Source organism: Scardinius erythrophthalmus, assembly GCF_964197995.2.
Source record: "Scardinius erythrophthalmus genome assembly, chromosome: 15".
Lineage (NCBI taxonomy): Eukaryota > Metazoa > Chordata > Actinopteri > Cypriniformes > Leuciscidae > Scardinius > Scardinius erythrophthalmus.
This window is the reverse complement of record NC_138235.1, coordinates 41843051-41869919: the sequence shown is the minus strand read 5'-3', so window position 1 is coordinate 41869919 and position 26869 is coordinate 41843051. Positions and strand designations below refer to the sequence as shown.

The 26869-nt window shown below is 40.5% G+C and overlaps 3 protein-coding genes across 3 annotated transcripts; 1 reads left to right on the top strand and 2 right to left on the bottom strand.

Annotated features, from left to right (window-relative positions):
• Positions 1 to 249: 249 nt before the first annotated feature.
• psmb6 (proteasome 20S subunit beta 6) lies at positions 250 to 17161 on the bottom strand. Its single transcript, XM_081387102.1, has 6 exons — positions 16244 to 17161; positions 9630 to 9697; positions 9401 to 9532; positions 3157 to 3286; positions 2922 to 3066; positions 250 to 442 (listed from the first exon to the last, which is right to left on the bottom strand). The coding sequence occupies exons 1-6, from the start codon at positions 16337 to 16339 to the stop codon at positions 315 to 317; spliced, it is 699 nt and encodes a 232-aa protein (XP_081243228.1). The 5' UTR covers positions 16340 to 17161; the 3' UTR covers positions 250 to 314.
• trappc1 (trafficking protein particle complex subunit 1) lies at positions 16324 to 21238 on the top strand. Its single transcript, XM_081387103.1, has 5 exons — positions 16324 to 16590; positions 16768 to 16866; positions 17072 to 17142; positions 17480 to 17618; positions 20277 to 21238. Exons 1-5 carry the CDS (start codon positions 16552 to 16554, stop codon positions 20403 to 20405), a joined length of 477 nt encoding a protein of 158 aa, XP_081243229.1. The 5' UTR covers positions 16324 to 16551; the 3' UTR covers positions 20406 to 21238.
• A 943-nt stretch (positions 21239 to 22181) lies between these two features.
• LOC308702912 (uncharacterized protein) lies at positions 22182 to 25256 on the bottom strand. The gene is made up of 3 exons (XM_081386086.1): positions 25127 to 25256; positions 24978 to 25052; positions 22182 to 24852 (listed from the first exon to the last, which is right to left on the bottom strand). Exons 1-3 carry the CDS (start codon positions 25182 to 25184, stop codon positions 22235 to 22237), a joined length of 2751 nt encoding a protein of 916 aa, XP_081242212.1. The 5' UTR covers positions 25185 to 25256; the 3' UTR covers positions 22182 to 22234.
• Positions 25257 to 26869: the final 1613 nt, after the last annotated feature.

Genomic DNA, 26869 nt, shown 5'->3' with positions numbered 1-26869 from the left:
ACCTGGTGTCTGAATCATTTTTTGTTTGACTGTATATAACTCTTAGTTATCTTTAATTCAATCATGCAAACTTCAAATATGAGACACTCAGTTTCAACTAAAGATATAGTATTTGAAACCGATCGCGTCTGTCATTGGTCAGTCAAACACACAGTCCCGCCCCCAAACGCACATCTTATCTTTACAAAAGTAAAAGCGAAAGCATGTCCACTGAAACTGGGATGGTCAACACAGTAACACAGCAGACAGTTGTACGAAGTCATGTTTATTTGAACTTGTAATGAGAGTGTCTCCAGGAACACTGAGTGTGAGACTCAGACGGTGGAGAACTGCTGTAACTGGTTCCCGAGGATCACCTGTCTCTCCACTCCCAGCTCCGAGATCACCGCCAGCCGCACCACTCCTCCACTCGAGCCGTCTCGCTCCATGGCCAGAGTCAGCGCTGCACACACACACACACACGTCAAGACATGGTATGACTGATAAAAACATTTGTATGATTTTTTTTTTTTGTTTCTGAAAGGGTCTCTTCTGCTCATCAAAACTGCATTTATTTGCTCAGAAATACAGTAAAACAGTGAAATATTATTCCAGTGTAAATCATCTGTTTTCTGTGTGAATATATAGTAAAGTGTAAATTATTCCAGTGATCAAAGCTGAATGTTTACTCCAGTCTTCAGTGTCACATGACCCTTCAGAAATCACTCTAATATGTTGTGTTGTTTTTGGCGGCCTGTTTTAATTTTAGTTTTAGTCTAGTCTTTGTGTCAGACTGTCATTTTAGTTTTTATTAGTTTTAGTCACGTTCATACTCTTTTTAGTCTAGTCAAGTTTTAGTCGACGAAAACTGATGACATTTTAGGCTAGTTTTAGTCAATGAAAATTGTATTTTAGTCTCTTTTTAGTAATGCAATTCTATTTAACCCAGTCAATATAGAATTTCAAGGTTATCTTTTTATAGGCTAGTAGCCTATATTTAGGGCTGTGACGGTGGCAGGTTTTTTACCACCGCGGTAATGGACCAACTACCGGCAGTGGTTGGGGGGTTATTTAAAAAAAAAAAAAACTTGTTTTATATTTCCACACAAAGACGCGTGATATACACTCTGCGCTTTGAGAGGGATGTGGGACACGAGCAGGAAGAGACCAATCTCTTTATGATATCTTTGTGTTTTCTACTTGATGTAAATTGGTCTGAAGAGCGAATTTTATCCCCCACAAGGGCGAAATATTTAGGCTATGTTTGAGATTGCGCTGCCAGAGAAAGTGAAACTAAAAATCACCCGCGCGTGTGAAACGCGCTTTACAACCAAACTTGACGCGCCCTATGTCTATATAACAAGCACAAACTGTGTTAAAAAGAATTTGACATGCAAGTACAAATGTAGGCCATCTGTCCTACAGCGTTTTTCTACTTTACCACAGTAAAGAATACGAATATAATAGGCCTAATTAAAAGCGAACCAAAGAAACGTTTATCCCTTTAGAAAACGTGAGACGTGAGTGAAGATTTGGGAAAAGAAACAAGAGATTCCATGCAGGGATTCACGATTTTTGGATATTCGATTAGTTTAATTATAGGATATCGAATAGATTGTGCGATTATTCTCTAAAATAAAATCTCCATGTTCTGGCGCTGATGCGGTGACGTGTTCATGTAACCAGAGACGCTGCCAATAACATGCAGCTGTCACAAAGAACCGGCAAAAGTAATGATTATGAATGTGTCAAATATATCAATGAGACATTTTAATAGAATAACTAATGGAGTGATATTGTTAAATTCGCTGATAATCGGGTGACCAGATCGCAATCCAGAATTTAAAGCCGACAAAGCTATGGGTTCACGCACAACTCTCTCATTCGTCGTGACATTATAACATTTCGTCTCGTCTTGGTCAACAAAATGAAGAGACCTTTTAGCATAGTTTTTATTTTGTAAGCCACATTTAGTCTCGTTTTTATTCGTCAACGATGTTGCATTATACATGTATTTTAGTCATCGTCACATGACCATGCATTTACGTCTAGTCTCGTCTCGTTGTCGTCAGGTGATAACGGTTCGTTGACGACAATATTTCGTCATAATTTTTGTTGACGAAAGCAACACTACTAATATGTGACCCTGGACCACAAAACCAGTCACATGGGTCAATTTATTGAAATTGAGATTTATACATCATCTAAAAAGCTGAATAAATAAGCTTTCCACTGATGTATGGTGTTAGGATAGGACAATATATGGCTGAGATCAACTATTGAACATCTGGAACATTGAGAAAATCTCCTTTAAAGTTGTTCATTTATGTTGGCGATTGTCCTGCATTCACTCACAGAAATACATGTTTTATATATTTACAGTAGGATATTTACAAATTATCTTCATGGAACATGATCTTAATATCCTCATGATTTTTGGCATAAAAGAAAATGAATAATTTTGACCCATGCACTGTATTGTTGGCTATTGCCACAGATAAACCCGTGCGCCTCGAGACTGGTGTGTGGTCCAGGGTCACGTGTAATGATTTGATGATCAAGAAATTATAATGTTTAAAACGGTTCAAAAGGTTTAAATGCAAAAGTTTGGTGTCAGTAAAATTTAAAAGAGAAAGTAATACTTTTATTAATCAAGGACACCAAACTTTCGAGTGTTGGCATATCACGGTATCCACAGAAATATGAGCTGTTTTCAACACTGATAATAATCATAAATGTTTCTTGATCATCAAATCCTCATATTAGAGTGATTTCTGAAGGATCATGTGACACTGAAGACTGGAGTAATGATGCTGAACATTCAGCTTTGATCACAGGAATAAATTACACTTTACTAGATATTCTGTGTGTGTGTGTGTGTGTGTGTGTGTGTGTGTGTGTGTGTGTGTGTGTGTGTGTGTGTGTGTGTGTGTGTATCTGACCTCCAGCAGTGAATTTGAGACACTCCTCTTTGCTCATTCCAGGTTTGTAGTTTGAGTCCACATAACCGTAGATGTAACTACTGCCAGATCCACCGACCGACACCGGCTGCCGGGTCATCATCCCTCCCACGGGCACCGTGTACACCTGCACACACACACACACACACACACACACACACACTCAGATGAGCACACACACACACACACACACACACACACACACGCACACACACACCTGTCCGCCCCTCCGCTTGTCCCACCCGGCCACGATGATGCCGGCCATCAGCTCCTCTCTGTATCTGTAGCACATGTCCTTGAAGAGACTCGCTGCCGTCTGCACCAGAGGAGCCTCGTCCAGCTCGATGCTGGAGACCAGAGAGAGGTCAGGGGTCAGAGAGAGAGGTCAGAGGTCACAGAGAGAGGTCAGGGGTCAGAGAGAGAGGTCAGGGGTCACAGAGAGAGGTCAGGGGTCAGAGGTCACAGAGAGAGAGGTCAGGGGTCAGAGGTCACAGAGAAAGGGGTCAGGGGTCAGAGCGAGGTCATGGGTCACAGGTCACAGAGAGGGGTCAGGGGTCACAGAGAATTTAGATTCTAATAAGGTAAAAAAAAAATCTTAGATATATTCACATTTCCTCTCATTTCAAAACATGTGATTGTGTCTGAATATCATGACCAGAAATCATCAGGCTAGAGAACACTTACAGAGGAGCGTTTGCCTGAGGGTTAAAACACCGTAGAAGAACAACTAGCAGAACTAATATAAACTAAAGCATTATTAAACACACTCAGTAATTAAACAAGAACAAATAAAAAATTAGCAATCACAACAAATAGACACAACTGAACAGATATGACTGAAACAGTGTTTTAAGAGTTTCAGGTGTTCAGGAACAGAAACTAAAATATCTGCACTTTATCAATAAAACACACATTACAGATATAGTAACAGAAGTTATTCAGTGAAGAGCGAGTAAACTCTCTCTCTGTCTTCTGTAGTTAGATGAGTGTTATTATAGAGACGGCATATTAATATTAGTGTTATTATAGAGACGGAATATTAATATTAGTGTTATTATAGAGACGGAATATTAATATTAGTGTTATTATAGAGACGGAATATTAATATTAGTGTTATTATAGAGACGGAATATTAATATTAGTGTTATTATAGAGACGGAATATTAATATTAGTGTTATTATAGAGACGGCATATTAATATTAGTGTTATTATAGAGACGCATATTAATATTAGTGTTATTATAGAGACGGAATATTAATATTAGTGTTATTATAGAGACGGAATATTAATATTAGTGTTATTATAGAGACGGAATATTAATATTAGTGTTATTATAGAGACGGAATATTAATATTAGTGTTATTATAGAGACGGAATATTAATATTAGTGTTATTATAGAGACGGAATATTAATATTAGTGTTATTATAGAGACGGCATATTAATATTAGTGTTATTATAGAGACGGCATATTAATATTAGTGTTATTATAGAGACGGCATATTAATATTAGTGTTATTATAGAGACGGCATATTAATATTAGTGTTATTATAGAGACGCATATTAATATTAGTGTTATTATAGAGACGGAATATTAATATTAGTGTTATTATAGAGACGGCATATTAATATTAGTGTTATTATAGAGACGGCATATTAATATTAGTGTTATTATAGAGACGGCATATTAATATTAGTGTTATTATAGAGACGGCATATTAATATTAGTGTTATTATAGAGAGGGCATATTAATATTAGTGTTATTATAGAGACGGCATATTAATACTAGTGTTATTATAGAGACGGCATATTAATATTAGTGTTATTATAGAGACGGCATATTAATATTAGTGTTATTATAGAGAGGGCATATTAATATTAGTGTTATTATAGAGACGGCATATTAATACTAGTGTTATTATAGAGACGGCATATTAATATTAGTTTTATTATAGAGACGGCATATTAATATTAGTGTTATTATAGAGACGGCATATTAATATTAGTGTTATTATAGAGACGGCATATTAATATTAGTGTTATTATAGAGACGCATATTAATATTAGTGTTATTATAGAGACGGCATATTAATATTAGTGTTATTATAGAGACGGCATATTAATATTAGTGTTATTATAGAGACGGCATATTAATATTAGTGTTATTATAGAGACGGAATATTAATATTAGTGTTATTATAGAGACGGCATATTAATATTAGTGTTATTATAGAGACGGCATATTAATATTAGTGTTATTATAGAGACGGAAGGAATATTAGTGTTATTATAGAGACGGCATATTAATATTAGTGTTATTATAGAGACGGAAGGAATATTAGTGTTATTATAGAGACGGCATATTAATATTAGTTTTATTATAGAGACGGCATATTAATATTAGTGTTATTATAGAGACGGCATATTAATATTAGTGTTATTATAGAGACGGCATATTAATATTAGTGTTATTATAGAGACGCATATTAATATTAGTGTTATTATAGAGACGGCATATTAATATTAGTGTTATTATAGAGACGGCATATTAATATTAGTGTTATTATAGAGACGGCATATTAATATTAGTGTTATTATAGAGACGGAATATTAATATTAGTGTTATTATAGAGACGGCATATTAATATTAGTGTTATTATAGAGACGGCATATTAATATTAGTGTTATTATAGAGACGGAAGGAATATTAGTGTTATTATAGAGACGGCATATTAATACTAGTGTTATTATAGAGACGGAAGGAATATTAGTGTTATTATAGAGACGGCATATTAATATTAGTGTTATTATAGAGACGGCATATTAATATTAGTGTTATTATAGAGACGACATATTAATATTAGTGTTATTATAGAGACGGCATATTAATATTAGTGTTATTATAGAGACGGCATATTAATATTAGTGTTATTATAGAGACGGCATATTAATATTAGTGTTATTATAGAGACGGCATATTAATATTAGTGTTATTATAGAGACGGCATATTAATATTAGTGTTATTATAGAGACGGAAGGAATATTAGTGTTATTATAGAGACGGCATATTAATAGTGTTATTATAGAGACGGCATATTAATATTAGTGTTATTATAGAGACGGCATATTAATAGTGTTATTATAGAGACGGAAGGAATATTAGTGTTATTATAGAGACGGCATATTAATAGTGTTATTATAGAGACGGCATATTAATAGTGTTATTATAGAGACGGCATATTAATACTAGTGTTATTATAGAGACGGCATATTAATAGTGTTATTATAGAGACGGCATATTAATAGTGTTATTATAGAGACGGCATATTAATAGTGTTATTATAGAGACGACATATTAATATTAGTGTTATTATAGAGACGGCATATTAATATTAGTGTTATTATAGAGACGGAAGGAATATTAGTGTTATTATAGAGACGGCATATTAATATTAGTGTTATTATAGAGACGGAAGGAATATTAGTGTTATTATAGAGACGGCATATTAATATTAGTGTTATTATAGAGACGGAAGGAATATTAGTGTTATTATAGAGACGGCATATTAATACTAGTGTTATTATAGAGACGGCATATTAATACTAGTGTTATTATAGAGACGGCATATTAATATTAGTGTTATTATAGAGACGGAAGGAATATTAGTGTTATTATAGAGACGGAAGGAATATTAGTGTTATTATAGAGACGGAAGGAATATTAGTGTTATTATAGAGACGGAAGGAATATTAGTGTTATTATAGAGACGGAAGGAATATTAGTGTTATTATAGTGTTATTAGGGCTGTCACTTTTGTGAAAAAATCCTGTTTGATTTGAGACATTAGTGTTCATTGAATCGATTGTAAAATAGATTTTCCATGTCTAAAGACGTTTCCATTTTAAACGCCAAATATGGGCAAATCCACGGACGACTAACAGGCATGAGGACGAACGTAAAGAGGGCGCGCCGCGCTTGAGACGCACAACTCAGCAATAGTCCTGATGATTTACTGGCGTGAAGTTTGGTGCACAACGACAAACAGGAGTGCAACATTCTCGAAAACAATAAGCAGAGTGCACTGCCATAACATTACAATCGTAAAACCGTTAAAATCGATTCCCTATTTTCGTTTCCGAAACTTGCGTTGGTTGGTGCGATCGATTGTGCAATCGATTTTCAAACGTAAAGTGACATTATAGAGACGGCAGGAATATTAGTGCTGTCACTTTAAGAGCTGCACGGATCCAATACACTGATACACACGAAAGTAAACACTAGTGGTGGGAAAAATCGATTCTGTTCAGTATCGCGATATTTTGCACACGCAATTATATCGATACAGTAGCGCAAAGTATTGCAATATTTAATTATAAAATCTGTTTTACTTTCGGGTTATAGGGCTGCGACGGTGGCAGTTTTTACCACTGCAGAGGTAATGGACCAATCCCTGTGCAGTGACTGGGGGGTTGCTTCGAAAATTGAAAAAAAAAAGTGTTTATTTGAGCAATTCCGTCAAAGAAGCGACACACTAAAGCCTGTAAAGCGTTGAAATAAATCTCAGTAAATATTGGAAACTTAAACAATGTAATAAAGTTAAATCCATAAAAAAAAACAAAAAACCTTCCGTTTAATACTTCCACACAGAGACGCATGATACAGCCGACCGCTCTGCGCTTCGAGAGGGATGTGGGACACGAGCAGGAGAGAGACCATCCATCTGTTTTCTGACATCTTCATGTTTTCTACTTGTTGTAAAAGGTATGAAGAGCGACTTTAATGTTCCACAAGGGCAAGGCATTTAGGCTATGTTTGATATTGCGCTGCCAGAGAAAGCCACACTAAAAATCACCCGCGTGTGAAACGCGCTTTACAAATGAACTTGACGCGCCTTACGGGTCTAATAACAAGCACAAACTGTGTTGAAATGAATCTGACGTGCAAGTACTAATGTAGGCCATCTGTCCTACAGCGTTTTCTACTTTACCACGGTAAAGAATGTGAATATAATAGGCCTAATTAAAAGCGAACCAAGCAAGAAACGTTTATAATCCCCTTCGGAAATCGAGACGTGAGTGAAGATTTGGGGGGGGGGGGGGGGGGGGGGGGGCAAGAGATTACATGCAGTCACAATTTTTGAATATTCAATTAGTTTATTTAATAATAGAATATCGAATAGGTTGTGCAATTATTCTCTAAAATAAAATCTCCATGTTTTTGGTGCTAATGCGGTGGTGACGCGTCCATATAATTAGGCTACGTCCTGTAATAAGGTCCTGTGTCCTGAATGTTCAAGGACAGAGTTTCTGCACTTCAGTTAATGTGTAGAAGATAATGTTCACAGAATTAATGTGACATTTGAAGTGAGTTGAGCAGTCTTATTTTACTCATGTTTTGTAATGCCTTTGAACATGAATCGCATTATATCGCAGAATCGAAATACTTGCTGTATCGCAATATATTAAGAATCGCAATAATATTGAATCGTGGCCCAAATATCGCAATACTATCAAATCGTCACATTTTTGCCAATTCCCACCCCTAGAAAACAGAGTCTCTCGCTCGAATGATTTAAAGTCTTTGAAACGCTCACAAAGGAATCGATCAGAGGAATTGAGATTTTTATTTTATAACAAGTATCCGATTCCAGACCTCAATATTCGATTCCCAACCCGACTGGCATCTAAACTGTGTGTGTGTGTGTGTGTGTACCTGTGGAAGCCCAGCTGGTACGTGTGTGTGTGTGTGTGTGTACCTGTGGAAGCCCAGCTGGTACGTGTGTGTGTGTGTGTGTGTGTGTGTGTGTGTGTACCTGTGGAAGCCCAGCTGGTACGTGTGTGTGTGTGTGTGTGTGTGTGTGTGTGTGTGTGTGTGTGTGTGTGTGTGTGTGTGTGTGTGTGTGTACCTGTGGAAGCCCAGCTGGTACGTGTGTGTGTGTGTGTGTGTGTGTGTGTGTGTACCTGTGGAAGCCCAGCTGGTACGTGTGTGTGTGTGTGTGTGTGTGTGTGTGTGTGTGTGTGTGTACCTGTGGAAGCCCAGCTGGTACGTGTGTGTGTGTGTGTGTGTACCTGTGGAAGCCCAGCTGGTACGTGTGTGTGTGTGTGTGTGTGTGTGTGTGTGTGTGTGTGTGTGTGTGTGTACCTGTGGAAGCCCAGCTGGTACGTGTGTGTGTGTGTGTGTACCTGTGGAAGCCCAGCTGGTACGTGTGTGTGTGTGTGTGTACCTGTGGAAGCCCAGCTGGTACGTGTGTGTGTGTGTACCTGTGGAAGCCCAGCTGGTACGTGTGTGTGTGTGTGTACCTGTGGAAGCCCAGCTGGTACGTGTGTGTGTGTGTGTACCTGTGGAAGCCCAGCTGGTACGTGTGTGTGTGTGTGTACCTGTGGAAGCCCAGCTGGTACGTGTGTGTGTGTGTGTACCTGTGGAAGCCCAGCTGGTACGTGTGTGTGTGTGTGTGTACCTGTGGAAGCCCAGCTGGTAGGTGACGGCGTCCGCGATGGCCTGAGTGTCGGCCGCTGAGCCCGAGCGACAGCAGAAGATCCGCTCGTGGATCGGCGTGAGTTTATCCGTCACGCGGTTGGCGATGTAAGCGCTGCACAGACCACACGGAACATCCGTTAAACACACAATCATCCGTTAAACACACAATCATCGAACCGTGACCTCGACTCATGAGCAGCGTCTCTTACCCGGTGGTGGTGCGAGAGTCAGCGCCCATCACAACTCCTCCGTCAAACTCCACCGCCATGATGGTGGTCTGAACACAACACACAACATCACACAAACATCACATCAGACGTCACACAAACATCACACAAACATCACATCAGACGTCACACAAACGTCACACAAACATCACACAAACATCACATCAGACGTCACACAAACATCACACAAACATCACATCAGACGTCACACAAACATCACATCAGACGTCACACAAACATCACACAAACGTCACACAAACGTCACACAAACCGAACCGAAAAACCGCGATACACCACCCACGATACGTATCGCGATACTCTCATGGCGTACCGAGGACGCCCCGCCCCCTGCTGCCCCGCCCCCTGCTGCCCCGCCCCCGCTGCCCCGGCTCAACGGACCTCATGTCTTTTATGTACACAACGAATACAGCGTTATAGCCTAACCACCATTAACACCCTCTAATAACAAGCTCTGTATTTTGTTACTTTCGATAATAAGCAAGGTGTAATCTTTCACATTCTGTCTATTTGATCACGAAATTCAAAGAATAAATGCCGTTTTGGCGCTCTTTGATGTGGCGTCACAGATCGCTGTACTCGCTCCTCATTTACAGCGGCAGCGCGGGCGCGAGTAAACGCCATTCTCTTCCTCAGTCACAGAATAAACATGAATGGACACCTGAAGGTATGTTAAAGGATACAGAATACTTCCTGAAAGGCATCGTAACTTGTGTAATCATTCGATCAGTGTTTCAGCAGCGGAAAGACGCCAATAAAACGTCTTAGTTTGTCACATAGCCTTATATTTACCTCAGGCAAGTCGTTCAGTGCCACAGCTTGTTGGTTCCTAAATGAACTCTTGCACTAAATAAATGCACTATATAGCCTGTATAATATATTTTACCTAACATGTTAATGATTGATATCTTGATTATTTAATATAGCCTATGTTTTAAATATCTGTCATGAAAATGACAGCAACTGTGTAAATATTTCTATTTCAGTAACAAATTAGAATAGAAAACATAAGTTAATGAGAAAACTGCCTTATGTGCAGTTTACATGTTTTCATACAATGTGTTGAGTGTTGATTATTATATCTAAAAATAAATAGTATCTGAAATTAGGCTAAAAGTCTAGGCTCTGTTGTTAACCTTAAGGTTATAGTAATGTGTGGGCTCCCTATATAGCTTACAGCATTAGCAGATCTTTTTTTATCCTTGCGAAAAGTTTAATTGTAATTGAATTAATTTAAAGACAAAGACAGAATTTGTTCATTAAACCACTGTAAAAAAAAAAAAAACTTTAAAAAAAAACCCCACCGAACCGAGAGGTCAAAACCGTGGGGCGTACCGAACGGTCAGTTTTGTGTATCGTTACACCCCTACAAACATCACATCAGACCTCACACAAATTATCACTTTTATGATGATAGATGCACTTTTATGATGATAGATGTACTTTTATGATGGTTAGATGCACTTTTATGATGGACAGATGCACTTTTATGATGATAGATGTACTTTTATGATGATAGATGCACTTTTATGATGATAGATGTACTTTTATGATGATAGATGCACTTTTATGATGGATAGATGCACTTTTATGATGGATATATGCACTTTTATGATGATAGATGCACTTTTATGATGATAGATGCACTTTTATGATGGATATATGTACTTTTATGATGATAGATGCACTTTTATGATGGACAGATGCACTTTTATGATGATAGATGCACTTTTATGATGATAGATGCACTTTTATGATGATAGATGCACTTTTATGATGGATAGATGCACTTTTATGATGGATAGATGCACTTTTATGATGGATAGATGCACTTTTATGATGGACAGATGCACTTTTATGATGGATAGATGCACTTTTATGATGGATAGATGCACTTTTATGATGGATAGATGCACTTTTATGATGGACAGATGCACTTTTATGATGGACAGATGCACTTTTATGATGGATAGATGCACTTTTATGATGGATAGATGCACTTTTATGATGGATAGATGCACTTTTATGATGGATAGATGCACTTTTATGATGGATAGATGCACTTTTATGATGGATAGATGCACTTTTATGATGGATAGATGCACTTTTATGATGGACAGATGCACTTTTATGATGGATAGATGCACTTTTATGATGGACAGATGCACTTTTATGATGGACAGATGCACTTTTATGATGGATAGATGCACTTTTATGATGGACAGATGCACTTTTATGATGGATAGATGCACTTTTATGATGGATAGATGCACATTTATGATGGACAGATGCACTTTTATGATGGATAGATGCACTTTTATGATGGATAGATGCACTTTTATGATGGACAGATGCACTTTTATGATGGACAGATGCACTTTTATGATGGACAGATGCACTTTTATGATGGATAGATGCACTTTTATGATGGATAGATGCACTTTTATGATGGATAGATGCACATTTATGATGGACAGATGCACTTTTATGATGGACAGATGCACTTTTATGGACTTCAAAACAGAAAGTGTTATTCACTGCCATTATAAAGCTTGGAAGAGCAGGCCATTTATTAATATTACTCTGATTGTGTTCGTCTGAGAGAAGAGTGTCACACACACTGGGATGAGTTGAGGGAGAGTAAATCATGGGCTGATTTAAAGTGAACTACTCGTTTAGGTTTTCTTGCCTCATGGGTTTACATTGTCTTAAGCAAAGCAATTCAACATTACGTTAAATAAAATATTTATTATCACAAATGTTATGTTTATTTATATGTTTACATATATTTGGGTTAGTACGCATAGGCCACGAAGTGTTGGCGGAATAACACATTAGCGGAGCGGAGGGAATATTTTTACAGAAAACTTCTCACGCAAAATAAATTCAAGCATTTTTAAGGACCTGTCTCTGTGTGTGTGTGTGTGTGTGTGTGTGTGTGTGTGTGTGTGTGTGTGTGTGTGTGTGTGTGTGTGTTTACTTTCAACAACTTTACAGGGCCTTGACTTTTTTTTCAAGATCCACAAACTTTCAAGGATTTCAAGGACCCGTGGGAACACAGATCACACCGGACCTCACACAAACATCACACCAGACGTCACGCAAACGTCACACTAGACGTCACACAAACGTCACACCAGACGTCACGCAAACGTCACACTAGACCTCACACAAACATCACACCAGACGTCACGCAAACGTCACACTAGACCTCACACAAACATCACACCAGACGTCACGCAAACGTCACACTAGACGTCACACAAACATCACACCAGACGTCACGCAAACGTCACACTAGACCTCACACAAACATCACACCAGACGTCACGCAAACGTCACACTAGACGTCACACAAACATCACACCAGACGTCACGCAAACGTCACACTAGACCTCACACAAACATCACACCAGACGTCACGCAAACGTCACACTAGACCTCACACAAACATCACACCAGACGTCACGCAAACGTCACACTAGACCTCACACAAACATCACACCAGACGTCACGCAAACATCACACTAGACCTCACACAAACATCACACCAGACGTCACGCAAACTTCACACTAGACGTCACGCAAACTTCACACAAACGTCACACAAACATCACACAAACATCACACAAACATCACACAAACATCACACAAACATCACACAAACATCACACAAACATCACACAAACATCACACAAACATCACACAAACATCACACAAACGTCACACCCGACGTCACACCCGACGTCACACAAACATCACACCAGACGTCACACAAACCTCACACCAGACGTCACACAAACCTCACACCAGACGTCACACAAACCTCACACCAGACGTCACACAAACCTCACACCCGACGTCACACAAACATCACACCCGACGTCACACAAACATCACACCAGACGTCACACAAACCTCACACCAGACGTCACACAAACCTCACACCAGACGTCACACAAACCTCACACCAGGCCTAAACTAGCCCAGACTAAACATGTTTGAGTTGTTTTAACTGAAAACATATTAAAATATGTCAGTGACATTGTTTTGTCTCAAGATGCGCATCAGTAATGTGTGTTTTTCTACGGCATGTTTATAAATGTCCTTATTAGACTAAAGCCTAAATCCGGCTTAATCTAAACCCTGTCTGTCAAACCAGGCCAAAGATATTACTTTTAATTTATAACAGAAAACTAAGAATTGTATTTAATTTTATCATCAATATCAATTATTCAAAATTATTTAATTAAATTATTTAAAGTCTTTAAAAATACTTAACTTAATTCAATTATTTTAAAATGTATTTTATTATTTTAGATAGTAAACTATTTAAAGGGGTGGTTGATAGCTATTTCACTTTTTTCATTTTAAATACTGTGTAATGTTGCTGTTGGTGCATGAACAGTATCTGCAAAGTTGCTGCGCTGAAAGTTCAACGTAAGCGGAGATATTGTCTTTTAAAAATCAGGAAGTTTAATGCCTACAAAAACGACTCGAATGGGACTACAACGAGATACTTCCCGGGTTTTATACGTAACTAACCCATACATTTACATCAACCCTCCCTCCGGAACATGTTCTGCTGTCGAAGAGGAGGAGTTATAGTGGAGAGCTGTAGCTGTCAGGTCTTCTGTGTTCAGGCTTCCTACAGACGCTGGAGTTCGTCAACAATGGTTAAAATTTAAGTTTGATTATGTTCCTGACAATTACAATCGTAGTTTAGCTCTCTGTGCTGCACATTTTACGGAAGACAGCTTCCAGAATCGAGTTCACGAGTTCAATGTCGGATTCAACAAGAAACTATTACTCCAACATGAAGCAGAGGGAGCAGTTGTTGGGGCACAACCTGCAAGTAAGATTTAATCAATTTAAATCCATTTGCCTGTATAATTTAAGAAGACGTAATAGTTTTATCAAGGATGTAAAAAAATGCCAGCGCTGGCTTTAGTATATGACAGATGCGTATAAACATTTTGGACCCGAATTTGTAATATGTACAAATTTTGTAAACGTATTTTCCATGTATAGCTACTTTATGACGTAATTTTTTGATTTGATCAAGAACGCAAACCAATGCCAAAGCGGTTTGGTTATAGTAGCTAGTTAGTTCGATGTTATTTTGTGTGCATAAGACAAACGTGTACAAACTTCAAAAAATGATCGCAACAGCGAACTTCAGCTGCTGTTATCACATACGAAAACGACAAACTGAGTAAACTACCGGTAAGCTTTGTGAATAGTTAAACGGTTGTTCATTCTATCAATAAAACAATATCTTTAAAAAACGGTATTACTCAGTCATGTATTCAGTTATATTAAATGTTTAACCAGGGGGAAAGCGTATCTCAAAAGCTAACAAACAGCAGTAGCATTTTCAAGTAACAGCGTGTGGAAATTCTTTGAGAAAATAATAATAATAAAATAAATTACCATTCAGAAACGTTTAGTAAGAGCCGTGTTTGCGGAGGTTCTGCTTGACTCTCTTCATCACCGCTCTCTGGGTCTGATTCTGGCTCAAACTGATACGGCAATATTGACACCATTACATTTGACCGGAGCACATGCAACTGTCGCCCGTAAAGGTAATGGGCGTGAAGATTCCGGACGCAGTTTAGCCAATTACAACACACCGGCCGAACTAACCAATCTTAGCTCATTGCCTCTTTCTGAGGGAGTGGTTTCATAGAATCAGGAAGTCAACCGGTCGTTCAAATGACAGAGGAGGAAGCGGCTTACAATAAAGGCGAAATTTATGAAAAATAAGGCGTTTTTTAACAAACGAAACACGAAGACATGTTATATTGCAGCCCATAAACACAATCAAGCAAAGAAAAAAGGCAGTAAACCACCCCTTTAAAATGATTTGACTAAAGTATTTAAAAATATTTAACTTAATTATTTAAAGAATTTAAAATGTATTTAACTATTTGAAATTATTTAATCAAACTATAAAACATATTTAAGTATTTAAAAATATTTAACCTATTTTTTAATTATTTAAAGTATTTAATTTTTAAAATATGAAATTATTTACTTAAATCTTTTCAAATTACTTATTTAAATTGCTTTTATATTTAATTGTTTAAGATTAAAATGTATTAAAATATTAATTAAAATAAAGATTGTAAAATCAAATTAATTATGAAATTAAGATATTACTGAAAATAAAATTGCTAAATGAATGACTAAATGATGAACATTCAACTCAATGTTTAATTTTGATTAATCTATAAATTGGGTATAACAATAAATGTTATATTTAATATAGTAGCGTTTACGCATTAATTATAAAAATACTAACGTTACACAGATTAATGAAACTTTATTCCAAATCAAGTCACATTTATTTATATATCAAAGCAGCTTCTCTGTAATAAACAGGATCTCACACAGGATCAATGATGCGAACTTATCAAATATGAGTAAAATATTCCAGGTAAATGTTATTAATGAGACTCGTTCAGTTCTGCTGCATCATTCACCGAGCTTCATCAGTCTATGTCCTAATAAACGCGTTTCTCCACACCATAACTCAACTAATTAAGATTATTATGATGATTATGAGTGCTTCTCACCCCTGTGCTGACTTCCCTCTGCGTCCAGTCAGGAACTGCATCATTATAATTATTAAAAGATGAAACATTAGCTGGAAACTGCAGCGTAGCGGCCATCTTCTCTCAACAATTGCTACTTGAAGGACCCCTTGGCAGGAGTCCGCACACGTGCCTGTCTTAAACGATCGCGCCTGTCTGATAAATCAGAAAACACAGCTGCGGGAATGCATTACATGTTGTAAACAATCATATATATGTTTAATTAATTTTCTTTTGAAGCATATTGGAACCAAATTGTTTCAAGGGTAGTTTTTTCTTCTTGTTCAGGCATGTGTCGGGTCAGTCTGAGGGCTGACGCCGCGCGGAAGGTAAACAATGAAATCCATCAGCATTTACTGTAATGAACATGATTTAAACACAATACAGATAACCGAATAGTATTTATCTTGTGTTTAACTGTATTCTGCGTTATACTGCCGATGTGTGTGACTGATATTATTCGCTCATCGCCGCTGTAATCGTGTGATCCTCCTCATTTCTCTCAGATGACCGTTCATAACTTCTACATATTTGACCGCAATGGCAGCTGTCTTCATTACAGCGAGTGGAACCGCAAGAAACAGGCTGGAATCTCCAAAGAAGAGGTTGAAACACAGTCTTTTTTCTTGTAATTCCTCCTTATTGTTTATGCTCTTTATTTATTTAATTCTTATGTTCTTTCCCGTGTTCATTTGATTCCCTGAAGAGAGTTGAATGTATGATAATATTCTTCCAGTTGTAAATATCTGTTGTCATGTTTCAGATTCGCTCATGAGAGTGACGTCATTATTCTGTTCCCTCTGTTGTCAGGAGTTCAAGCTGATGTACGGGATGCTGTTCTCCATCAGATCCTTCATCAGCAAGATGAGTCCGCTGGACATGTATCCTGTGTGTGTGTGTGAGAGAGAGAGAGAGAGAGAGAGAGAGAGAGAGAGAGAGAGAGAGAGAGAGAGAGAGAGAGAGTGTGTGTGTGTGTGTGTGTGTGTGTGTGTGTGTGTGTGTGTGTGTGTGTGTGTGTGTGTGTGTGTGTGTGTGTGTGTGTGTGTGTGTGAGTGAGTGAGTGAGTGAGTGAGTGAGTGAGTGAGTGAGTGAGTGAGTGAGTGAGTGAGTGAGTGAGTGAGTGAGTGAGTGAGTGAGTGAGTGAGTGAGTGAGTGTGTGTGTGTGTGTGTGTGTGTGTGTGTGTGTGTGTGTGTGTTTTCCTTAACCAAACTCTTCAGGAAAGATGGGTTTCTGGCGTTCCAGACCAGTCGGTATAAACTGCATTATTATGAAACTCCAACGGGCATCAAACTTGTGATGAACACAGACCTGGGCGTGCCGAACTGCAGAGACACACTGCAGCAGATCTACAGCACGGTAACACACTCGCTCTACAGTACGGTAACACACTCGCTCTACTCTACAGCAAAACACACTCGCTCTACAGTACGGTAACACACTCTCTACAGCAAAACACACTCGCTCTACTCTACAGTACGGTAACACACTCGCTCTACTCTACAGCAAAACACACTCGCTCTACAGTACGGTAACACACTCGCTCTATTCTACAGTGCGGTAACACACTCTCTCTACAGCAAAACACACTCGCTCTACAGCAAAACACACTCGCTCTACTCTACAGTACGGTAACACACTCGCTCTACTCTACAAAACGGTAACACACTTGCTCTACTCTACAGTACGGTAACACACTCGCTCTACTCTACAGCAAAACACACTCACTCTACAGTACGGTAACACACTTGCTCTACTGCAAAACACACACGCTCTACTCTACAGCAAAACACACTCGCTCTACAGTACGGTAACACACTCGCTCTACTCTACAGCAAAACACACTCGCTCTACAGTACGGTAACACACTCGCTCTACTTTACAGCAAAACACACTCACTCTACAGTACGGTAACACACTCGCTCTACTCTACAGCAAAACACACTCGCTCTACAGTACGGTAACACACTCGCTCTACTCTACAGCAAAACACACTCACTCTACAGTACGGTAACACACTCTCTCTACAGCAAAACACACTTGCTCTACAATACGGTAACACACTCGCTCTACTCTACAGCAAAACACACTCACTCTACAGTACGGTAACACACTCGCTCTACAGCAAAACACACTCACTGTACTCTACAGTACGGTAACACACTATCTCTACAGCAAAACACACTCACTCTACAGTACGGTAACACACTTGCTCTACTCTACAGTACGGTAACACACTCGCTGTACTCTACAGTACGGTAACACACTCGCTCTACTCTACAGTACGGTAACACACTTGCTCTACTGCAAAACACACTCGCTCTACTCTACAGCAAAACACACTCGCTCTACAGTACGGTAACACACTCACTCTAGTCTACAGCAAAACACACTCACTCTACAGTACGGTAACACACTCGCTCTACTCTACAGCAAAACACACTCGCTCTACAGTACGGTAACACACTCGCTCTACTCTACAGCAAAACACACTCACTCTACAGTACGGTAACACACTCTCTACAGCAAAACACACTTGCTCTACAATACGGTAACACACTCGCTCTACTCTACAGCAAAACACACTCACTCTACAGTACGGTAACACACTCGCTCTACAGCAAAACACACTCGCTGTACTCTACAGTACGGTAACACACTATCTCTACAGCAAAACACACTCACTCTACAGTACGGTAACACACTTGCTCTACAGCAAAACACACTCACTCTACTCTACAGTACGGTAACACACTCGCTCTACAGCAAAACACACTCGCTCTACTCTACAGTACGGTAACACACTCGCTCTACAGCAAAACACACTCGCTGTACTCTACAGTACGGTAACACACTCGCTCTACTCTACAGTACGGTAACACACTCGCTGTACTCTACAGTACGGTAACACACTATCTCTACAGCAAAACACACTCGCTCTGCTCTACAGTACGGTAACACACTCGCTCTACAGCAAAACACACTCGCTGTACTCTACAGTACGGTAACACACTATCTCTACAGCAGAACACACTCGCTCTACTCTACAGTACTCGCTCTACTCGCTCTACTCACACTCGCTCTACTCTACAGTACGGTAACACACTCGCTCTACTCTACAGCAAAATACACTCGCTCTACAGTACGGTAACACTCTCTCTACAGCAAAACACACTCGCTCTACAGGACGGTAACACATGCGCTCTACAGTACGGTAACACACTCGCCCTACAGTACGGTAACACACTCGCTCTATTCTACAGTGCGGTAACACACTCTCTCTACAGCAAAACACACTCGCTCTACTCTACAGTACGGTAACACACTCGCTCTACAGCAAAGCACACTCGCTGTACTCTACAGTACGGTAGCACACTCGCTGTACTCTACAGTACGGTAACACACTCGCTCTACAGTACGGTAACACACTCGCTCTACAGCAAAACACACTAGCTCCACTCTACAGCAAAACACACTCGCTCCACTCTACAGCACGGTAACACACTCGCTCCACTCTACAGCACAGTAACACTCGCTCCACTCTACAGCACGGTAACACACTCGCTCTACTCTACAGCACGGTAACACACTCGCTCTACTCTACAGCACGGTAACACACTCGCTCCACTCTACAGCACGGTAACACACTCGCTCCACTCTACAGCACGGTAACACACTCGCTCCACTCTACAGCAAAACACACTCGCTCCACTCTACAGCACGGTAACACACTCGCTCCACTCTACAGCAAAACACACTCGCTCCACTCTACAGCACGGTAACACACTCGCTCCACTCTACAGCACAGTAACACTCGCTCCACTCTACAGCACGGTAACACACTCGCTCCACTCTACAGCACGGTAACACACTCGCTCTACTCTACAGCACGGTAACACACTCGCTCTACTCTACAGCACGGTAACACACTCGCTCCACTCTACAGCACAGTAACACACTCACTCTACTAATGCTCTCTGGTTTTACTGCGGTAACTGTGGTTGTGTCTGACTGCAGCTGTACGTGGAGTACATTGTGAAGAACCCGCTGTGTGTGCTGGGCGAGTCTCTTCAGAGCGACCTGTTCAACACCAAACTGGACTCTTTCATCCGAGCGCTACCGTTCTTCAGCGTCCGCGCGGCTTGAGCAGGAAGACAAGAAAACACCATCATCCTCTGTTTATATGTAACGTCTGCTTCCTCAATCAGAGCTCAGATTGCAGTTTCTTTTGTTAAATATTACTGTAAAAAGATCCTTTTTCACAAAACTGATCAAAATAAATGATTAATTTTTGCCGCCTTTCCAAGAATTGTGTGTGTGTGATGAAAACAGATGTATCTGCCAGTCCGAAACTGGCACAGATGAATGTGAAGAAAAATAAAGCATAATCCGTGTGATTTTGGTCCCTCTTTAATTTGGTGTCTTTAATTACTAAAATAATAATGTTCAGATACTGTGAACTTGTTGAAATGATAGAATCAGAGAAATAAAATACTGTTTTTAGATTTTGTGTGTGTGTGTGTGAGAGAGAGAGAGAGATGTATTAGAGGTGTGTGTGTGTGTGTGTGTGTGTGTGTGTGTGTGTGTGTGTGTGATTAGTTTTAGTCATTTATATAGTTGTCATTTTATTATGTATTCATATTTTTATTTTATTTATATAATTTATCATTTAGTGATTTATTCATCATTTTATTCCTTTTTATCACCCTTATCTCATCTCTTGCAATGTTTGCCATTGTGGTTTAATCGTTTGATTGTGCGGTCAAGGGATATTTGTCTTCATGAGTTTAAAGATTAGAGATTGTCTCCATTTAAAAGTTTTTAACTTCACAGGATGATGTTGTGAAGCAGTCATTTTCCATTGTTTTTGCTTTGTTATAATAACACTTGTTGGATTTGTTCTGTTCAGATTAAGTCTGAGCATTGAAACACACGCAACAAAGGCGATTCAATAAACTCTGCTCTCTTTTTTATCATCATTGTGTTGTCTCCTGGCTTTCTCAGTCTGACTCTCAGGATGAAAGAACACTGTTTTGGGAACCAGACAAGACTTGCTGTTGACAGGTTTTACTGATCTCTTGCCAGGATCCAGTGTCTGGGGTCGGATCTGAAATTTCTGATGTGGGTAATGTGCATTATACGCTGAGTTTCGGTTCATTTATGAGACGAACTCCAGTTCACTCGCCGGCGCCTCCATGTCGTGATTCTGCTATATTTACTTCTTATTTATTAAATCCAGGCAATTGGTTCATGAAACATTGATTAAAATTAAGATATAATTAACACAAAACGAAATTCAATTTAAAGAAAGGCAGCTGTTCTGTTTGAGGTCTCTGTGAAAGTTTTAAAGCAGTCTTTTGCAAAGAACCATGCAAACTGAAGTTTCAAACCAACCAGATCTTTTAAAGCCAAACAGCAAACCATTTTTATCACCTGGATGACTCATTAACTCATTATTGGGGCAAATCTGCTAATTAATGATATCAATAATTTATCACTCAGCATACAAGCTGATGTTATATCCCATAGAACTTAGGTTTCAATGTCTCTCGTTATTCATTGAGCTCAACTGAATGAAGACACAACATGGGCTACACATGCCGTATTATTCCACATCAACTGAGCACCAAATAAAGAGGACAAAGTGTTGACTCACTGTTTTGTACGAATTAATCATGATATAATTCTCATGGTATGCTTTCTCCTGACACATTCAATCTAAACCTTGACTGAAGAAACATCTGCCAGATAGACAGCAGACCATAGGCAGTGAGTGTACCAACTCCAGGGAATAGTTAGATGCGCTTGCTCCTTAACACATTTAAACAGATTTCCATTAAGCAACCTAAAGGGAGCAATCTAGCGATCTACAAGCAAAGTGAAAAAAAAAAATAATAATAATAATTCAAGCAATTCAAGCAATCCATTCAAAAACTCATAAAAATTTATTGTTACAAATCTTGACATATGCCAAGTCAAATAGAGCCCTCAGCGTTGTCCTGGCTGAAAGTGGTGTTGACAGAACCGGACCCCTCAGAATAATCCTGGCTGAAAGTGGCGTTGACGGAACCAGACCCCTCAGAATAATCCTGGCTGAAGGTGGCGTTGACAGAACGGGACCCCTCAGAATAATCCTGGCTGAAGGTGGCGTTGACGGAACCGGACCCCTGAGCGTTGTCCTGGCTGAAGGTGGTGTTGACAGAACTGGACCCCTCAGAATAATCCTGGCTGAAAGTGGCGTTGACGGAACCGGACCCCTCAGAATAATCCTGGCTGAAGGTGGCATTGACAGAACGGGACCCCTCAGAATAATCCTGGCTGAAGGTGGCGTTGACGGAACCGGACCCCTGAGCGTCGTCCTGGCTGAAGGTAGCGTTGACAGAACCGGACCCCTCAGAATAATCCTGGCTGAAAGTGGCGTTGACAGAACCGGACCCCTCAGAATAATCCTGGCTGAAGGTGGCGTTGACGGAACCGGACCCCTGAGCGTTGTCCTGGCTGAAGGTGGTGTTGACAGAACCGGACCCCTCAGAATAATCCTGGCTGAAAGTGGCGTTGACGGAACCGGACCCCTCAGAATAATCCTGGCTGAAGGTGGCGTTGACAGAACGGGACCCCTCAGAATAATCCTGGCTGAAGGTGGCGTTGACGGAACCGGACCCCTGAGCGTCGTCCTGGCTAAAGGTGGCGTTGACAGAACCGGACCCCTCAGAATAATCCTGGCTGAAAGTGGTGTTGACAGAACCGGACCCCTCAGAATAATCCTGGCTGAAGGTGGCGTTGACGGAACCGGACCCCTCAGCGTCGTCCTGGCTGAAGGTGGCGTTGACAGAACCGGACCCCTCAGAATAATCCTGGCTGAAAGTGGCGATGACAGAACGAGACCCCTCAGAATAATCCTGGCTGAAGGTGGCGTTGACAGAACGGGACCCCTCAGAATAATCCTGGCTGAAAGTGGCGTTGACGGAACCGGACCCCTCAGCGTCGTCCTGGCTGAAGGTGGCGTTGACAGAACCGGACCCCTCAGAATAATCCTGGCTGAAAGTGGTGTTGACAGAACCGGACCCCTCAGAATAATCCTGGCTGAAGGTGGCGTTGACAGAACCGGACCCCTCAGAATAATCCTGGCTGAAGGTGGCGTTGACAGAACCGGACCCCTCAGCGTCGTCCTGGCTGAAGGTGGCGTTGACAGAACCGGACCCCTCAGCGTCGTCCTGGCTGAAGGTGGCGTTGACAGAACCGGACCCCTCAGAATAATCCTGGCTGAAGGTGGCGTTGACAGAAACGGACCCCTCAACGTCGTCCTGGCTGAAGGTGGTGTTGACAGAACTGGACCCCTCGGCGTCGTCCTGGCTGAAAGTGTCGTTGACAGAAACGGACCCCTCAGCATCGTCCTGGCTGAAGGTGGCATTGACAGAAACGGATCCCTCAGCGTCGTCCTGGCTGAAAGTGGCGTTGACAGAACCGGACCCCTCAGAATAATCCTGGCTGAAAGTGGCGTTGACAGAACCGGACCCCTCAGAATAATCCTGGCTGAAGGTGGCGTTGACAGAAACGGACCCCTCAGCGTCGTCCTGGCTGAAAGTGGCGTTGACAGAACCGGACCCCTCAGCGTCGCCCTGGCTGAAGGTGGCGTTGACAGAACCGGACCCCTCAGAATAATCCTGGCTGAAAGTGGCGTTGACAGAACCGGACCCCTCAGCGTCGTCCTGGCTGAAGGTGGCGTTGACAGAAACGGACCCCTCAACGTCGTCCTGGCTGAAGGTGGTGTTGACAGAACCGGACCCCTCAGCGTCGCCCTGGATGAAGGTGGCGTTGACAGAACCGGACCCCTCAGAATAATCCTGGCTGAAACTGGCGTTGACAGAACCGGACCCCTCAGAATAATCCTGGCTGAAAGTGGCGTTGACAGAACCGGACCCCTCAGCGTCGTCCTGGCTGAAGGTGGCGTTGACAGAAACGGACCCCTCAACGTCGTCCTGGCTGAAGGTGGTGTTGACAGAACCGGACCCCTCAGCGTCGTCCTGGCTGAAGGTGGCGTTGACAGAAACGGACCCCTCAACGTCGTCCTGGCTGAAGGTGGTGTTGACAGAACCGGACCCCTCGGTGTCGTCCTGGCTGAAAGTGGCGTTGACAGAAACGGACCCCTCAGCGTCGTCCTGGCTGAAGGTGTCATTGACAGAAACGGATCCCTCAGCGTCGTCCTGGCTGAAGGTGGCGTTGACAGAACCGGACCCCTCAGAATAATCCTGGCTGAAAGTGGCGTTGACAGAACCGGACCCCTCAGAATAATCCTGGCTGAAAGTGGCGTTGACAGAAACGGACCCCTCAGCGTCGTCCTGGCTGAAAGTGGCGTTGACAGAACCGGACCCCTCAGAATAATCCTGGCTGAAAGTGGCGTTGACAGAAACGGACCCCTCAGCGTCGTCCTGGCTGAAAGTGGCGTTGACAGAACCGGACCCCTCAGAATAATCCTGGCTGAAAGTGGCGTTGACAGAACCGGACCCCTCAGATGAATCCTGTCTGAAAGTGGCGTTGACGGAACCAGATCCCTCGGCATAATCCTGGCTGAAGGTGACGTTCACAGAATCATCTGGAGAGAGGGAGAAAGAGAAAAAAATTGTTGCTAATAGCAAAAACAAACATGTAAATGTGTTAGTATAAACTCTTATTACTTTAGTACAAGACTATGTAAAATTATGAAACACGTCTACAAACCTTTCTCTCCAACTACTCTACCAACATCACTCAAGGAGAAATTTAAGGATCCATCTTTGACTGCGCAGCTGAAAACTGAGAAACACATTTGACACTTAACAAAAAAACAGACTAGTAAACTTATTAAAAGCAAACAAAAATTAACTCACCATGCCATACTAACTGGTGATAAAGAACTGCCAAAACAGTCACTTTAATCAAACCCATTCTATAACATGAACTGAGCCACTAAAACAGCCAATTCAACAACACAAGCTAAAGTGTTAAATCAATCAGGTCTTTTAAAGCCAAAGAGAAAACCATTTGTACCACCTGGATGACTCGTTAACTCATTATTGGGGCAATCTGCTAATTAATGAGATCAATAATTAATTACCCAGCATACTAGCTGATGTTATATCCCACATAACTAAAGTTTCAATGTTTAAACTGATTTTCCTATGAGCACTTTTTGGATGGGTTGGATATTCCCTCTATTTCTGAAGCAACAAAACATGAGCTAGATAGGGAATTGGAATTAGAAGAGGTTTCTAATGCTATTCTTAAAATGAGAGGTGGTAAAGCAGCGGGTCAGGATGGGCTCCCAATTGACATTTATGAGGAATTCAAAGATAAATTAATAGGTCCGTTACTGGATATGTATGTAGAAGCTTTTCGGCAAGGATCTCTTCCTCCCTCGTTGAAAAGTGCCCTGATCACTCTTATTTTGAAGCCAGGAGGATCACCTGTAGAATGTGGGTCATATAGACTAATTTCACTTTGAATACGGATGCAAAAATTATTGCTAAAGCCTTGGGGATGAGACTTGAGAAGGTCCTGCCTCTGCTGGTATATTCAGACCAGAATGGCTTTGTTAAGAATCGTCAAGGCTATAATTACCAAATTTATTGTGGTATTATTGAGCTGCTCAAATGAGGGCTGCAATGTTCTGGTTCTCTAGAGATACCAATATGCCTTGGTTACAGGTTGAAATGTTGGCTGCAAAAGACTTGACAGCTTTTTACATTCAGCACCCCTTAAAGAACTAAAAAGAAAAACAGACAATCCATTTGTGAAGAATACCTTTATGATCTGGTACGAAGTTCATTCATTTCTCGGAGAGGCCCCATCGCTGTCTTGCTCCTCCCCAATTTGGGTGAATGGATATTTCACTCCAGCTAAAAATGATATGGGGTTTAAACTATGGTTGACTAAGGGAATAGTTAGATTGATGGACTTATATGAAGACAATATTTTAATGTCTTTTGACAATCTGGTATCAAAGTTTCATATACCCCGGAAACAATTTTTTTAAATACCTGCAGCTTAGAAGTTTTATTTTTTCGAAACTAAAGAATTCTGTGCAACTCCCTTCATTATCCACACTGGAAACCTTTTCCACACAAGACTGTTTCAGTAAAGGGCGAATTACCCAATTATATAATATACTGGAACAGAATTATATATAAAATTCTGAAAATAAAAGACGAGCATGGATGCAGGATGAAGACATTTCATTAGATGAGTGGGGTAAAATATGTTTAAAAGCACAAACTCAAACTATAAATACTCGTTTGAGACTCTTACAATATAATTGGATAATGAGAAATGATATCACTCCTGTGAGATTAAATAAATTTAACCCAAGTATTCCTGACTTATGTTTTAAATGCAATAAGTTCCAAGGCACATTTTTCACTGTGTGTGGGAATGTGGTGAGGTGCAAAAGTTTTGGAGTAATATGTGTATTGGGTATCTATGTGGACAATTGCTCTCTACCCGTCAAAGAAAGAAAACTGGTGGATTTGTGCATACTACAAGCCAGGCATTCAATTGCCCTTTGCTGGAAGAATACAAGTTGTCCTTCCCTTGGACTTTGGCTGAAAAACTTGATATCCACTTTGGCCCTTGAG